Source organism: Porites lutea, chromosome 13, assembly GCF_958299795.1.
Source record: "Porites lutea chromosome 13, jaPorLute2.1, whole genome shotgun sequence".
Classification (NCBI taxonomy): Eukaryota; Metazoa; Cnidaria; class Anthozoa; order Scleractinia; family Poritidae; genus Porites; species Porites lutea.
Genome location: NC_133213.1, coordinates 98,623 through 113,465, shown reverse-complemented (window position 1 = coordinate 113,465; position 14,843 = coordinate 98,623). Strand labels below are relative to the sequence as shown.

The 14,843-nt window shown below is 39.3% G+C and overlaps 1 protein-coding gene and 1 pseudogene across 1 annotated transcript; both read right to left on the bottom strand.

Moving 5' to 3' along the window:
- Nucleotides 1-381: 381 nt before the first annotated feature.
- LOC140923644 (uncharacterized) lies at nucleotides 382-6,951 on the bottom strand. Its single transcript, XM_073373715.1, has 7 exons — nucleotides 6,764-6,951; nucleotides 6,020-6,181; nucleotides 5,794-5,910; nucleotides 3,708-4,038; nucleotides 2,424-2,577; nucleotides 1,485-1,622; nucleotides 382-620 (listed from the first exon to the last, which is right to left on the bottom strand). Exons 1-7 carry the CDS (start codon nucleotides 6,930-6,932, stop codon nucleotides 468-470), a joined length of 1,224 nt encoding a protein of 407 aa, XP_073229816.1. The 5' UTR covers nucleotides 6,933-6,951; the 3' UTR covers nucleotides 382-467.
- Nucleotides 6,952-10,620: 3,669 nt separating this feature from the next.
- On the bottom strand, nucleotides 10,621-13,854 carry LOC140923095 (sulfotransferase 1E1-like; annotated as a pseudogene).
- Between the last annotated feature and the right edge of the window lie 989 nt (nucleotides 13,855-14,843).

Below are 14,843 nucleotides of genomic sequence, written 5' to 3'. Positions count from 1 at the left end.
CGGTAAACACAAATTAAACTTCTCTGTCGAAATGCTTGCAGCAGCTAATTGATTTACTTCGAATGGCAGGCTACTATTTGGCATTCTTTGACACTTTCAAGTCATGTATTGAGCAGTTTCATTAAAGTTAAATTACAGTCAAACCTGCTGACCATAGCTGTTGTTCTAACCCCCAAGGTATATACGGTCATATAATCCTTAACTCTGTAATACGGAAACGTTTGTGACATGGACAGTTGGCTCTGCATGTCTTTGGTGTCCGTATTAGCGATCTTTTGCTAATGTACTACTTCACAGCTAAAAAAGCTAAGGGTGCACTTTATTTATTTGTTTATTTTGTTGGCTTTTTGTACGTTATTGCATTACATTATCGGATTTGATGTGCTAATTTGTCTTGATTCACTGCAGGACCTGCAGTTACACACATTGTGCATTCTTTCGTCGTCTCTTCTTTATCCACCACTTCCTTATGACGTGTGTTTATTGAGCCATTTCTGAACTTTAGTGTTGGCGGACTGTTTTTCTGTGGGAGGATACCAGGTAATGGCCGGGAGGGCCTGGGTAGAGGTACCAAGCTTTCGACTGTATATATTTGTCTTGTTAATTCTTCTTTCAGCCGCCTAAGGAAAATAGATATAACGAACAAAGAATGACCGATCCATATCTCTTAATAATTCTGATCAATATAGCTAACAAAGACAATAATCCAGCAATCCAGGACATGCCCTGTTCGCACATCTCACACAATACATCTTCTTCTCCCCTAATATTTTGCATAAGCATAAGTGTTGTCTCTAATTTCTTTTGGGACGACTTTAATACCCAGGAGGAATTAAAAACAAATTTTGGTATATTAATGGAGATGCCCAAATGGTGAATAGCCTGCATAGCAGATTCAAAAGAAGTACGTTATTCACCCGGCACGGTCTATAGGTGCGACGGTAAAACGGGCAACCAACCGACATCGATCTTGTTTTGCAACACTGCCGAAGAACGAGTTGAAAAGCGAATGTTTTCCCGCCCACGTTAAAACCTGTCTTGCAACAAATTAGGTTGCTGGATGCGAAAAGTTGTTGCAGACAGTAGAGAGTAGTTCTACTTTTTGCAGGCAAAATCTGTAAAATGTTGCGCAGCCCATGCCAAGACAATTTGTTTTGCAGCAAGTAACGTAATCTTATGCAATCAGAAGTCAGTATTCACACAACTTGCAGCAACCTTTATTTGTTGCAAGACATGTTTGAGCGTGGGTAGTAAAACACGTAACATCGCTTTTCAGCACGTTCCGCAGCAATGCCGTAGCAATGTAGCGTTTCACAGCAGTAGCTTGTTCGTTAAGTGCTGCCTGACGTCCTTTGATAATTGCATTTGTCCGCTTCTTCGGACCGGTTCAAACGCCAGGCCGTCTTACCCTAGCTTAAAGCATGCCGGCTCTGAGGCTTTTACGCAGACTATAAAGGGAAGTAGTGGTGGCATATATTATATACCTTTATTCTATTAGTTAACTGTTGACATTCTTTGTCAGTTTTTCCTATTTCCTGCTGTAGTTTGGCAATGCGTCTTTTCTCTTTTTGTTGTTCCTGGCTGATCCTTTTGTCTTGCTCCTCGAGTTTCATTTGTAGCTCCTGTGAGGAAAAAAATTCTTAAAATGACTTTAACAAGGCTGACGTATCATTTCAGAAACTTATGCAATTTGAGACGAGTTAAAAAACAACTAACTTTTAGAACCCCCGAGCATAATGGCTAAGCACACTGGACTGATTTATTATTGGAGAAAGGTGTCGGATTATTCAGTAAGATTTTACTTAGAAAATCGAAATAACAAAAAAACGTTCAAGTTAACACACACTATTTGGAAAGTTCTAACTGACTTTTTAACGCATTATGCCTTAGTAGCCTAACACATGGTTCCTGCTCAAATAGTTAACTCGGACTAACCGTACGAGCGACGGCAGGAATCATTACCGCTTGTCAGTAAAACTGTAAAAGTTTGTGTAAAATTGTGTTCAGTCAATAAGATGGATGTCTTTATTGAATTCGCCATGGTGACTCAACACGGTGACAGGGGATGAAAGAGGACTTATTTCCCAATTGATATCAACCCTTTCATTACCCACCCAGTCCACGAAAGGTTGTACCACATCATCGGGGTCTACGCCCCTACTTTTTACGAACAGCAGTGTGGGTTCTCTTAAGTGCCACAAGAATCAGAACAGTGAAAGAGTTGTGAGACGGGGCCTAAGGTTTTTCGTCCTTACCTGAGAATACTAGAATGTCTAACCATTTGTAGAGGTCACAATAAACAACCTCCTCCCCAACCTCCTCCCTCCTCCTCCGGCTGGTTCAGCCGGAGTTTGAACCCGCGACCTCCCGCTCAGCAGACTGATGACGCTTTATTCAGTTGTCATGTGAAGGTCAAGACTTACCACTATCTTATCATCTTTCTTATCCAGTTCTCTTGTAGCTTTTTCTATCCTCCCCTCCAGTTCGTCGAGGCTTGGAAGAGTGGAGCCAGTTTCTACTAATTTAACTAGTCTTTCACTTTCCTTTTCAAGCTGCATGAGTTTCTTGCTTTTTTTTCTGAGAGAGGAAAAGGTGTTGCGTCAGCAATTCGTTACCCTTTTGCCAAAGAAAGAACTGCGAGTCATTTTATATAATTAAAGAAGTACTTAATTAACTGGACAATACCTTCTATGGATAAACTGATTCCAGTAAAAGAAGCGCTCTTTTGAAGCCAAAACTTGAAAAATTAAGGACACTTTATCTCTCATTTCGATCAAATTTTGGACAAGAATTTCGAACGCTTTGTTAAAAAAATTCTAGAGCAAAACTACGCTAAAAAAAACATGAATTAGACTGAAGCGAAATCTGTGAAAACAGAGTAACTCTGTGAAAAAAAAAATAGTTTGCGGACGCGAAAATACCGTATTTCCTCGAATAATACTGCCAGGGGCGATTTTTATTCTTTTTTCGCACCAAAAGGAGGCCATTATTTCAATAAATCACATCAAGTAAACTGTGCATGGGCTTTTTAATGTCGATATAAACGATTAAATGAAAAAGCTTGTGTAAACAGGGAGAGGATAAAACAGAGAAAAGGTGGGCGAGGTAGCTGGGGGAGGCGAATGTTTTAAATATTTCCATGAAAGAGGGGCGATTATTCGATGGAAACAATTAATCGAGGGACGGCTATTTGTGGAGCTCTCGCACGCTCGACGCGCGCGCAGCGGAGCACCATAGGTAAGAAAATTTGCTTGTCTTTGCAGGAAATGACTAGATTCCACTGCTCAAAAGGAGGTTTGTGCATGAGCCCGTGAGACTGAGCACCTTCACCTAAACCTTGTTTTCACTAAAACCGCTGGGCACCGCCACCTCCTTTTGAGCTATGGAAGCAAGTATCCGGGAGCTTAGCTTTTAGCTCTGGCAAAATCTATATATTATTATAGGAAATACGGTAACACAAATACAGTTTAACTGGAGCTGGATGGAATACTGTACTGCCAATTAGAATTTAGCTATGTGTTTGCGTTTCATAACAGAAATTAAAATTTTCGTTTCCAGTGATGAAAAGAACTACTTCTGAAGAAAGGTTAATTCGAATTCTCTCTATATCACGTATATTGGCCTGTCTGTGCTGTAAATATTAGGACACTTTTTTTGAAAAAAAGCATCCACCCAAATGACGTCATGGTTTCGTAAGGTAGTCTCACCTGTACATGGCATGGGCATCAACACAATTTTCTTCGCTAAATCTCACATCTTTGCGAAATCCTTTCAGTGATAGATTTGCCATATCTACAAAGTCGTGTCTTTCATTTATCTCTCTCTTTTGTGATCTCTGAAGTCTTTTCAACGCTCTGTTTTCGTCCCTTAATCTGTCAACAGTGTCACCCAGCTTCCTGGCTTCAATGTCCATGGCTGTAGCTTTGTGCTGGGTGCGTAAAGCAATCTCGTATAAAAGGCGATCCATTGCTGGTTGCTGTTTTTTATTCCACCTCCGAGGTAGTAAATAGAAGTCTTTACGCTTTACTTTCTTTTCACCTAAAACAATGGGAGGCAAATCGCAATAAATCCTGGTTCAATAGATTCCCTTTCGCTACCAATTTGCACCCTTTTCTGCTATGCACTTCATAAGCAACAAAAATTAAACAAAAATGCGAACAAGATATGACGAGAAAATAATGAAGTCAATTTCACTGGCCAAATATCGGTGCAGGAAAAAAGTTTTAAATTTAGTTAAGAATAATCAAGGTAAGACTAAGCATGAAAATCACTTTGTCCACCATTTTGGCATGTGCTTATGAATTACCTGGGTCAGTCGACTCATCTTTATGGACAGGACATAAAACAATCTACAAATTGGTCATTTGTGGTGAAGGAATTAAACGTTTGTATCTTCTTACGTCGAGACAAAATGATTCAGGACAGAATTGAAATTATAAAACTTTAATGAGCTGAGAAATCAAATCACAAACAATATGATTAGGGAGAGAAATATACTTTGTAGGGTTTTAACAAAAATATGGAACCATTTTAATGCTGTAGCAATACTTTGCCCCAGTAATGCTGATTAAAAATACCACATATCAGTGTAGTAAACTGAGCACTGATAAAAGTGATAACATTACAGCCAAGAATGTTATCAAAATATCAAAGTTCCGTTGCTAAGAGCCTAGTAAATTGCCTTTTGGTTTAACATTATTATCTCCAAAGGTTTGTACCCAACCGAACCGGGCTACCGTTATTATCCTCTTTGTTATTAAATTAATATCTTTGGATCGCGAAAAAACCTGGTAGATTTTTTGCTTATTCAAGTAACATAAAGGGATTTGTTAAAAATTCAAAGCTATTTTATTCTAATTTAAAACTGCCTTACCTCCGCCAAAATGTCGTCTGATCTCCAATTTAACTTAGTGGGTTTATATAATCTTATTTTTCTCTTTCGGGGAAAACTTTAAGTGGAGAGGTAGCTGCTTTTGAAGCATAGCATAAGTTACTGCATAACTGAGTCCGCGGGATTTATTTAATCTTTGAATATCCAGCAGGCCGAGGTGAATACATTATTAATGACAAGATAACAAAGCACAATCACCAACCAATGCAAAAGTAATCTTTGTGTTTTCCCTTTTGATAACTGAAAGCCAAACTTTGGTTATAGAAATTGAAAAGAAGCTGTTTTCGTTCTAGGCTATTATTAATTTGTATCAGCTGATAAAATAATTATTCCAATTATTCACGTCAAGGAATTAACTTCCTCAGTATTGTAAATGAACTCAAATATTTCAAGGAATATCTCGAGGACTTAGTATTCAAGAAATATTTGGAAACATATAACTTTGGACCTAAATTTTTTAAAACTTCTACATTTCTGTTGCAAAAATAACATATAAACATTCACTACATGCCGTGAAATACATCCAATCACGGGAACTAGAAAACCCGAGGTTTCCGAGGCTGTAGTATCTCGTTGCTTGTCTCCGTGTAATAGCCTGCATAGAAGTGGTGGGCGCAAGAGAGAACGGGCGCGCGCGAGGGAGACACGCGAGGGGTTGCGTGTCTCATTCTCGTGCGCCCGTTTTTTCTTGTGCCCACTTCTTCCAAGCGCCTGCTACGCAGGTTTTAGCCTCCCACGCAGGTGTTTTTAGGGGAGCTCCCCTAAAAACGCCTGCGTGGGAGGCTACGCAGGTTACCTTGTAATACATTCCTCTAAGAGCAAGAGAGGATCAATTGTCTAGGAGCTATGCAACTCATCATCTTCAGTTTTATGGACTCATCAAAAAAACCTTTGAAATTTACCTTTCGTTGTTCGTGAGAAAAAGCTGACTTGTGAAGACGTTTTTTTGTGGGATGTCTTGCTCGCAACAGATTGACTGAGTGGTGATGAGACAAGACGGCTTTCTGAGTCCACTTCAGCTGCGTCAGAAGAAGGGGTTATCAGTGAACAGACCAAGCAAATCAAAGTTAAGAATATTAAAAATATTTTGCGCCTTCTTAACGATTCTGCTTATGTATTTTCACAAACCTGACTTTTCCTGTAATAAAGTTTGGCTAGTTGAAGGCTTTATCGAAGTAGACGCGGTTTTTATTTCCCTTTCGCTTTTGCTTTCGTCCTCCGTGCCAGGATCACCAGTCGCTCGGCGGGAATCTTGCACCAGTAGTTGTTTTTTACCGTTCTTTACTTTGGCTGAAACGGAGACAATAAAGTGGCTGAGCTTCACTTTCACTTAGCTTGCGTGTCATTTGCTGGAGAGAGGGAACAGGGCGCGGGCAACTGTGTTTGCTCTTCTCCGGCTGCAAGTATAGCAGGCAAACACAGAAAAAACTTCAGCCGAGGTACCGTACTGTATGTCACTGACCAAAAATAAACCATCGACAAGCAGTAATGGGTATTTAATTAGTCGGAATGTTTAGTAACTGAGAGAAAAACCTCACAACTCTAGAAAAAGTGGTATTTAAGCTGAACATTGTTATCAAAAAGTCACCACTCAGCTATCTACCATAAAAAATGCTATCTATCATGGACGAGAAAATACTGCATGATCTTGATGCCAAAGCGAAGATATTTCATCGAATTGGAAAAGTCACTTTTTGCGACACTGGTGTCGCTGAATTTGTCGGCCTAGTGTTTTTTACATAAATTTGAGAAATGCTGGTATTTGAGTTGTCTCCACTTAGCAACCAGACCTGCGTACTGAAACTGATATGTTTAGCTTTTGCATGAGAAAGAACAGACTCGCGCGGGCGCTAGCCGCAATACTAAAGTTACCTTGCTTGTCCTCTAGGGTGGTGTCCAGGACCGTATCTGCTGATGATAACCTAGCACTTTCAATCTCACAATCACCTTCATTTTGATAAGGATAATCCTGTGCTTCTTGTTCATCTGAATCTTTTAATACTGAAAATATCCGCAGTTCATTATAGATTAGATTTACCATGCATGTTATCCTCTCTCGATCGCCCATCCCCACACGCGTCTTAGCGAGATGCGACAGCCACCCGCGATAACCTGCTTCAAGGGTGCTATTCGCAATCAACGGACTGCCGGTGACATTATCCACTTGAGAATGGTGCAGAATTTCTTACAAAATAGGCTTAGGAAAGATTGCACTGAACGGAAAAATTACCTTAATTTACTGTTTAACAGAGCATACCTAAGGAACGTTGTTGTAAAGTAAGTTGGCCAACGAAACAAGGAATTTTTCCTAACTAATTTATTCTTGGTTTTTCGGTTACCCATCTCCAGCAGTAACACCGCTTCACCAGTAGACAAGTAATGGCAAGTATTTAAACTTCACACAACTCATTAAGGAAAGACCAAAGCTCGTCTTAAAACCATGGCCAACAACCTGAATTATTTCGGTGGTAAATTCATCTTGTCGACCCAGTTGAAAACTTAAAAACAAACTTTTGTAATTCACTTCCCTACCTACCTAGAAGCACAGTTTCTACTAAAACTGCTGTAAAATATGCATCTTATTGACTATGTTGAGACGCAGGAACTGACAAGTTTATACCGTGCGATGTTTTATTATTATTGCCCCGTAGGTGTTTCTGTTTTTCTGTTTTGTTTGGATTATTAAAGAGCTGAATAATTAAAATGAAATTCTCATTTACCATAATTTTCGTTTCTATAAATTGTACCAGTTTCATCGAAATTTTCTTAGGGGTTCAACAATAAATTAAATTCCTCCGAATACCTCCTGGATTTTAAATTTTCTTTCGGAAATTTCGAGAAAACTGAAGGAAAAAAAGGAGCCTCTATTTTTTCACTATTTTTTGACCAAACAGTTTTTTCTTTAACTTAAATCATTTCCAAGGTTAATACTTTTCCCATAAATTTTCCTTGTTTTAGATATACTCAACTGTCTTTAAAGGTTTTTTATTTTCCTCTCATCTTTCCTTCGATAATTCAAAATAGTTTGTTCATCGTCGATTTTCATAATTGGATCAGATTTAAAGCTTTCTAGTTTTCAAGTGGTTTTTAACCTTACCTGATTCCATTTTTGAAAGTGTCTTGATAGGTCTGTCGTGAAAAATTTAAACTAAAGGTTTATAAACACACTTGTCTTATGCCAAGGATCCTTTTTTTTAGTTTTTCTACAACTTGTTTAGGACTACACTACTTTTATATACGCACTGCTTATTTAGCGCTTATTCTTTTATTACTAAATGTGTTACCAACCCATTGTAGAGCCGGGTGTTAATAAGTTTCATAATTTATCGATCAATTCAAACCATGTCGTAGGTGTCGAAGGTTTATCCAATCACGTCTGAAAAACTAAATATGAATACAAAGCTCGACTGTGATCATATTGGGACAACACCCAGTGCACACAGGAGCAATTACGATAAAACAAGTTAAATTTTTATCGATTTCCCCTTGACCCTCATTATCAATGCACCTTGTAACTCCGGGAAAACTTAATGTAACTTAGTTTGTAGATGACCAACAGCTACAAAAATAGTACACAGGGTGGGCTAGTGAGTGGCCAACTTTCTTCCTATGACAAGACTGATACGGTCTATGAGTGAGTATTTCGCTAGCGATAGCAAAAACAACGACAAGCGACAAGCGTGTGTTAGTTACGCTTAACTCAAGTAAACGTCTAGCATTGGAACTGAATCAGACTCATTTCGGCTCATCATGTTATAGTCTGTGAGCAGTTAAGTGTTGGATTAAAGAAATAACTATTCTCTTCCAAGTTGTACTAATTAAGAATTTGTTCATGCTTGGCGTGCGTATATCGAGTTATGATGCACGTGGGAAAGTTGGAGAGCACGAAAGATGCGTAAGAGTTGCTCGAGGCGCAGCCGAGAGAAACTCTATCTTCTTGACTTCTTCACTTCCTTAGTGCATCCATAATTCGATATACGCACAGCTAAAAACACGAGCAGATTCTTTTATAACATAGCTGACAAAAATGCTTGCTTTTTGATTAACTGCAAAATTCTCGTAACGCGCCACACAGAAAAACAAACGCTTCTATTGGCTGGTTAAAAACACACTTCAATCGTCTAGTTTGAAAAAAAATTCTTTGTGTAGAAAATTTGCTCATTTATTCGTTAACGAACAATGGAAACTAAGCAGAAACAAAGGTAAAAGAATCTTAAAGTCCACCTGAAGTTAAAATACTCACATGTTCGTAAAAAGTCGTGGGGTATCGTTTGGATTCGGTGAAAAGATTTTTATGTTTTGCTCGGCGAAATCCAAAAAACTTTTCTTTTGAGCGAAGACGACTGTCATCCTACTTTATATTCATTTACGAACAATGACTGGTCATTACGGCTTCTTGAGAAGACCTAGCGGCAGTTGTTTTTGTGAGTAATAAATTCTTCTTGTCTTCTTGCGGTGTAATTTGTCTTGTCGTTGCAAGAGTAATTTTCCTTCTTCAGTCGGATTGTTCGGCGATAAAAAAAGTGCATAATTTTTCGCTATTGCATGAGCTTACTTAATATAATTAACTTGTTTTGTAACGGATAAACAAACGTTAGAAACAGAGGAGGATATTTCCCCACACAGACCAATTTGAGGTCTTTTTTCAGCTGAATGTCAGTCTTTACGGCAGACATTTCAACGATTCAGGCTCTAATTATTTGCAAAACATCTTCACCGCTTTCAGTGCTGTTGGTTTGAGTGGCTAGAAGCTAAATTCCAAAAATGCTAGGACGTTTTTCATCACTGCCGTAGATTTTTGGGTACTTAGTACTTAGGAAGAGAAAAGAAAAACACAACTGTACACGTCATCATGAAAAAAATCTTTATTTACGCACAGGCGTGCGTAAATAAAGATTTTGTTATATAGGGCAAGCGCGCGCTATGTTATAACATTTGATTTCTCACCGTACTAGGCGGATCGTTTACCAAAGAAATCTCTCCAAAGATATCCACATGATTGCCGATCAGCCAGACTGCACTGTGATATGATCTTACCCCGTGGCAGGCGTTTCACACGAAGGAATAGGGAAAATAAAGGCACTCGTGAATATAGAGGGTGTGCGAGTATATAAAAGGTACGCGAGCTCTCAAAGGGCGCGCGATTACACAAAGGACGCCCTTGCAAGTAAAGGACGCGCGTGTACACAAAGGGAAATCGAGTCTAAAAGGCGCTCGAGTAGGGTGCGAGGATACACAAATGGGGCACGCGAGTACGCAAAGGGTGCGCGAGTACACAAACGGGGCATACGAGTGCACAAAAGGGCGCCCAAGCGCTCTCGTCGCCTTTATTCCCCCTTTCCCTTCAAACGCCAACTAACATTAAAACACTTAGGCACTACCAGTTCAAAAAATGATACAAATTATAATAAACTCACCTAAGTAGTAGGCCGGGTAAAAAGACTAAAAAATTACTGTATTTCCAGGGTAGGACGGCAGTATACTTACATCAGTAACGGTGCGGAGTTTGGTGGGATCAAAGACAAAATTGGAATAACCGTCTGGTAGAACTAGTAAAACTCAGATTTGTAAATGTTGAAATATATAGTACAACTTGGTTTCAACTGGCTGGGAGTGTGAAAAGAGACTCAGAAATACTTTGAGAAACAGCTTGAAAAACATTATTGTTACTTTTAACAATGAACCTTGTGCTATAACTAAATTTGTACAAATGAGTAGTGTTGGTGTTTTATTTTAACTGATAACACAGATTTGCTTCGTGGCATTCAAATAGGTATATCTAAAGAACTTTGTTTGTTTCTATATCCACTGTTGCACAACCATTGTTACAGAACTATTTCGCACAGTCGCCAGAATTTTGAAAGTCAACTCCAAAATTAAATACCAGCCCAGTTCCTTTAATCTTGTTCATAACCTCGTTTTCAAACTTTTCGTTCAGATCTGAGGTAAAGTAATTTTTCCAGTCGCCAATCTGTCCTTTACGTAACAGTTTAGGTCCTTCAGCACTGTCACCTAACCAGTAGTTTGAGGCATTCATCATCATTCCTTTAAAGGTACACTGCTCAGCTACTTTATTTATGAGGTCCTCTGTTACTGGTTTTTCAAGAAACTCGGCAATTATCCGAACTTGGCGTGACAAGTCCTGAAGGTCAAAAATTCAACAATTGATCAGTCAATAACCATCCCGATCTCACTGTGGTGAGCTGCTTCCAAAAGCAAAATTAAAGTTTGACTTAAGTAATGCAGCTGACTTAAATTTTTATAGATAGGTTACAAGTTTAGGCGTAGCATCTCCATCTTTATCTCTGTTGAGTTTTTACGTATATCAAAGGGATACTGCACGTTGCATTATTTTGTGCAAAAACCAACAAACGAACTTCTTAAGATAGGATAACAAAAGGGGTTTACAGAATATATATCTAATCTACAATGTAAACTTGTCACTAATTATATGGTAGCGCGTACTAATTCTCTACCCGTAAAGAAACTAAACTGAGCTGAAATAGGAAAGAATCATCTACAAACACTTCTCACCTTCTTTAAGTCTTCAAATCTCAGAAATAAAACATTGGGATCATCTGCATGTTTCCACCAGCCAATCACGTGATCATTCCACCGACCATAGGACACTACACACACAAAAAAAACAGTTTCTCTGAGTTCCTTTTTTCACCTTGGTGATTAAACAACAGTAATGACAACAAGGTGGAAACTATGATGAACAATTCACTGCAAGCTGCGCTGAAGAAAGAGAAATTACACTATAATGGGCAGTGTTATACAGATGAAGGATAGCAATATCCTTGCAAAATTCTGCTAAAGAACAAACAAGAGAAAATTACACACTCGTTGCTGGTGCATATTGCCTTTTTTCTTGCCTATCAGTTTCTATAGATTTTTACACATGAAACAGTAACATCACAATATAAGGAGGGGGTTTACTTCGAGCATGCACAGGCTGGTATTTAAACCTCACCTTTTCCTTCCATAAACAGCTTTGCAAAGAACTCCCAGGGACCATTATATCCTGCCTTTGAACCATGGTCTTTCATAAATTCATAAAACGATACTGCAACATCCTTTGGATTTCGTGCAATGTAAATATACTTGCAGATTGTAGAATTCTGATTTCCTTTAGGTATGACGTCGTATGTTAGATGGCTATGAAGAAGGCGTGGACTGGGGAGAGCCCGGATGTCTGGTCGATCCGGGCTAGTCCCACGTTCTAAAAATGGAACTCTTTCGAAAATCTTTCTTGAACTCTTTTCACCGTTATTAAAAGGTTGCCACTATATTTCTTGCAACCAGGTTGTCCCTTAAAAGGAAAGATAAGCCATGTCGAAGGAACCGAACAACAACAACAGAAAAGATGGCAACTAGCTATCTAACTAATCCCATCTAACTGTGTACTGCTAAAATCAAGGGATAGGTTTCAAAAGAACCTGTGGTACTGCGTTGGTGGCGGCCAGGGGCATATGGTTTTATCAAGTGAGTAGTTAACGTTAATTTGCCACCGTGAAAATAATCAAAAGTTGACGTTTCCATAGCTAGGGTTCACCAGAGCTAAGACAGTCCGTCTTACGCTTAAACCTTCTTATAACCACTTCGGGTATTGACCCCAAGTATTAAGTAAGCTTGATAAAAAACCGAACTTTTGCAAGCTTGTGCCACGGATGAACCGGCGTTTTCACGAAGCGATGACTTAAAAGATATTTTAACTATGCGTCAAAAACTTTTAGGGACCCCTGATTGACCACCATCTTGAAGGGGAAGAAAATGTTAAGCAAGTCTCAGCATTTTGCTATCGCACTCTTGCAATCCTAAAGAAATCGAGGAATTTTCTCGCCCTAGTACTCTCCAAGTTGTATTATAATTGTCTTATCTATCATAATTTACCACATCACATTGTTAAACGCCTCCAAAGAATGCAAACAGCACGTACGTGCTTTATTGTAGGCAAACTGGTTGAAAGAGAGGATATCATAGAGCTTAACTGGTTACCTGTTAGAGAACATATTGAATGGCCGCTGCTGAAGTCAGTTCCCAATGGCGATTTTTTCTCAAGAAAAGCCAGGTTACTTGCGACTGAAGTAACTTAAGCACAATCGAACTCTTAGGTCTAGTGCAGCCACGCAGCTTGAAATCCCACTAGTATCATACATCTATCAACATCAAGCTAATAAAAGCTGTAACATTTTACCTCAATATATAAGGAACTGTAGTGACTTTAGCGAGTTCTCTAAGATGATTTTTAAGTATTTAACCTTTTAGTCTAATGGAATTTCTTTTTATTGTAAATAGGTCTTTTATTTGTACATATTTTAAATGCTTACTTATCTTACCGCTCTTAAATTTTTACATTACAAATGTTATTTTTTTTGAGCAGATGAAGAGCCACCTGGTGGAAATGTTGAATAAATCCATTACTATTATTATGTATTATGTATTATGTATTATGTATTATTATTATTATTATCATTATTAAATCGTTCTAAAAATAAACTGGCCGGTGAAAACGCCATGACACGGGCAATACAAAGGGGGTCAATTTTTGATTTTGAAAACCTTCCTTGGTCTAACCCTTGCCACACCCCTCCTACATTTAATGGAGTAGCCCCCCACCTCCCCCCACTTCCCACTCTTCTTCCCGACTTCCTTGAAAAACCTCGTCGGCCCCAACGGCTTTTCCCTTAGAGAATGAAAGGGGGCTTGTCTCTTTTTCTAAAAGAATAATTTTACATACCTGACTTAGGATAACTTACAACAAAAACATCTTCTGTTCTCGTCTCAAAATTTACTATGTAACTGTACAGGACTGCTGGATCTGGGGTGAAAAATTGGTGAATCGGAACTCCTTGAATTAAGAATGTGCTTGGTGACGTCCATTCGCCTTCACGTTCTTGAAAAATTGGAAACTTTTGACTGCTCATTGGAACTGGAAAATTCAAAAACGTCCAATAAAGTCAATATTAAATGGTTCACAAGATTAAGGCGTGACATGACACAGTGAATGGTTTGGAAAAAGGAGTCGTGTCATAAGTAAGCCGCGGCGTGGCGGATCGTCCCAGGCGCTGGGTTTAACCCAGCAGTGACTGACTTCACATCACTACCGGACATGTTGAAACGCCAGTTACTGTTATCGACATTCATATTCAGGAATACACCAACCCGGACGATCCGGCACTCACTTCCCTTATCTTCGATTTCTCTCCCCAATCTTCCCTTTTTCCTTGCCCCGCTGTGAGCTACACTGGCTGTTTTCATTTCACGTACACACATAGACTCAACCTCGCTTCCAGGGCCCTCTCCTACTCCATCCCCGGAGCGAAAGAGGACGAGTAGGAGAGGGCCCAACGAAGCGTTAAGGCACCATACGCTCCGTCCCTCGCCAAGCCTGTGTGGTAGGCGGTGATTTTGTTAGGGCGAAGAGATGATTTTCGAGGACGCGCGCACACGAAGGGGAAAGAGGGGAGTGTTCCCCCCTATCGCCATATACTAACCCCGCAGGCTACCCATCTCCTTCGTAATATGTACGGTATTGACTGGAGTCTGAGAATCTTCTTTTGTCACGCAACGGCTGCGTGGCCATGAAAGACGAACAAGGCGTAGATAAAAAAGGTTAGGTTAGCCAACTAAAATATATTATGAGAGATCACGAGAGAAGCTTTCCACTTAAACAAGTGGCGTAAATGACACTACAGAAATCTGGGAACTAGAATGACAAATCCGCGTTTGAGTCAATAAAACAATCTTTTGCAATTAATGAATTATGCGTAGAGTCTGCGTAGGGTTGCTAGCTGGCTGTTCGTGAAGCATTATTCAAACCATACAGATTGATAACTAAGCAACGTCCAACAGGAATTCTATATGGTCGTTCAACACATTGTTCTGCTTAAGTATCTTACCTGTTCTTATATAAGCCTTGCCTTTCGTACGATCAGAGTCTGATAAG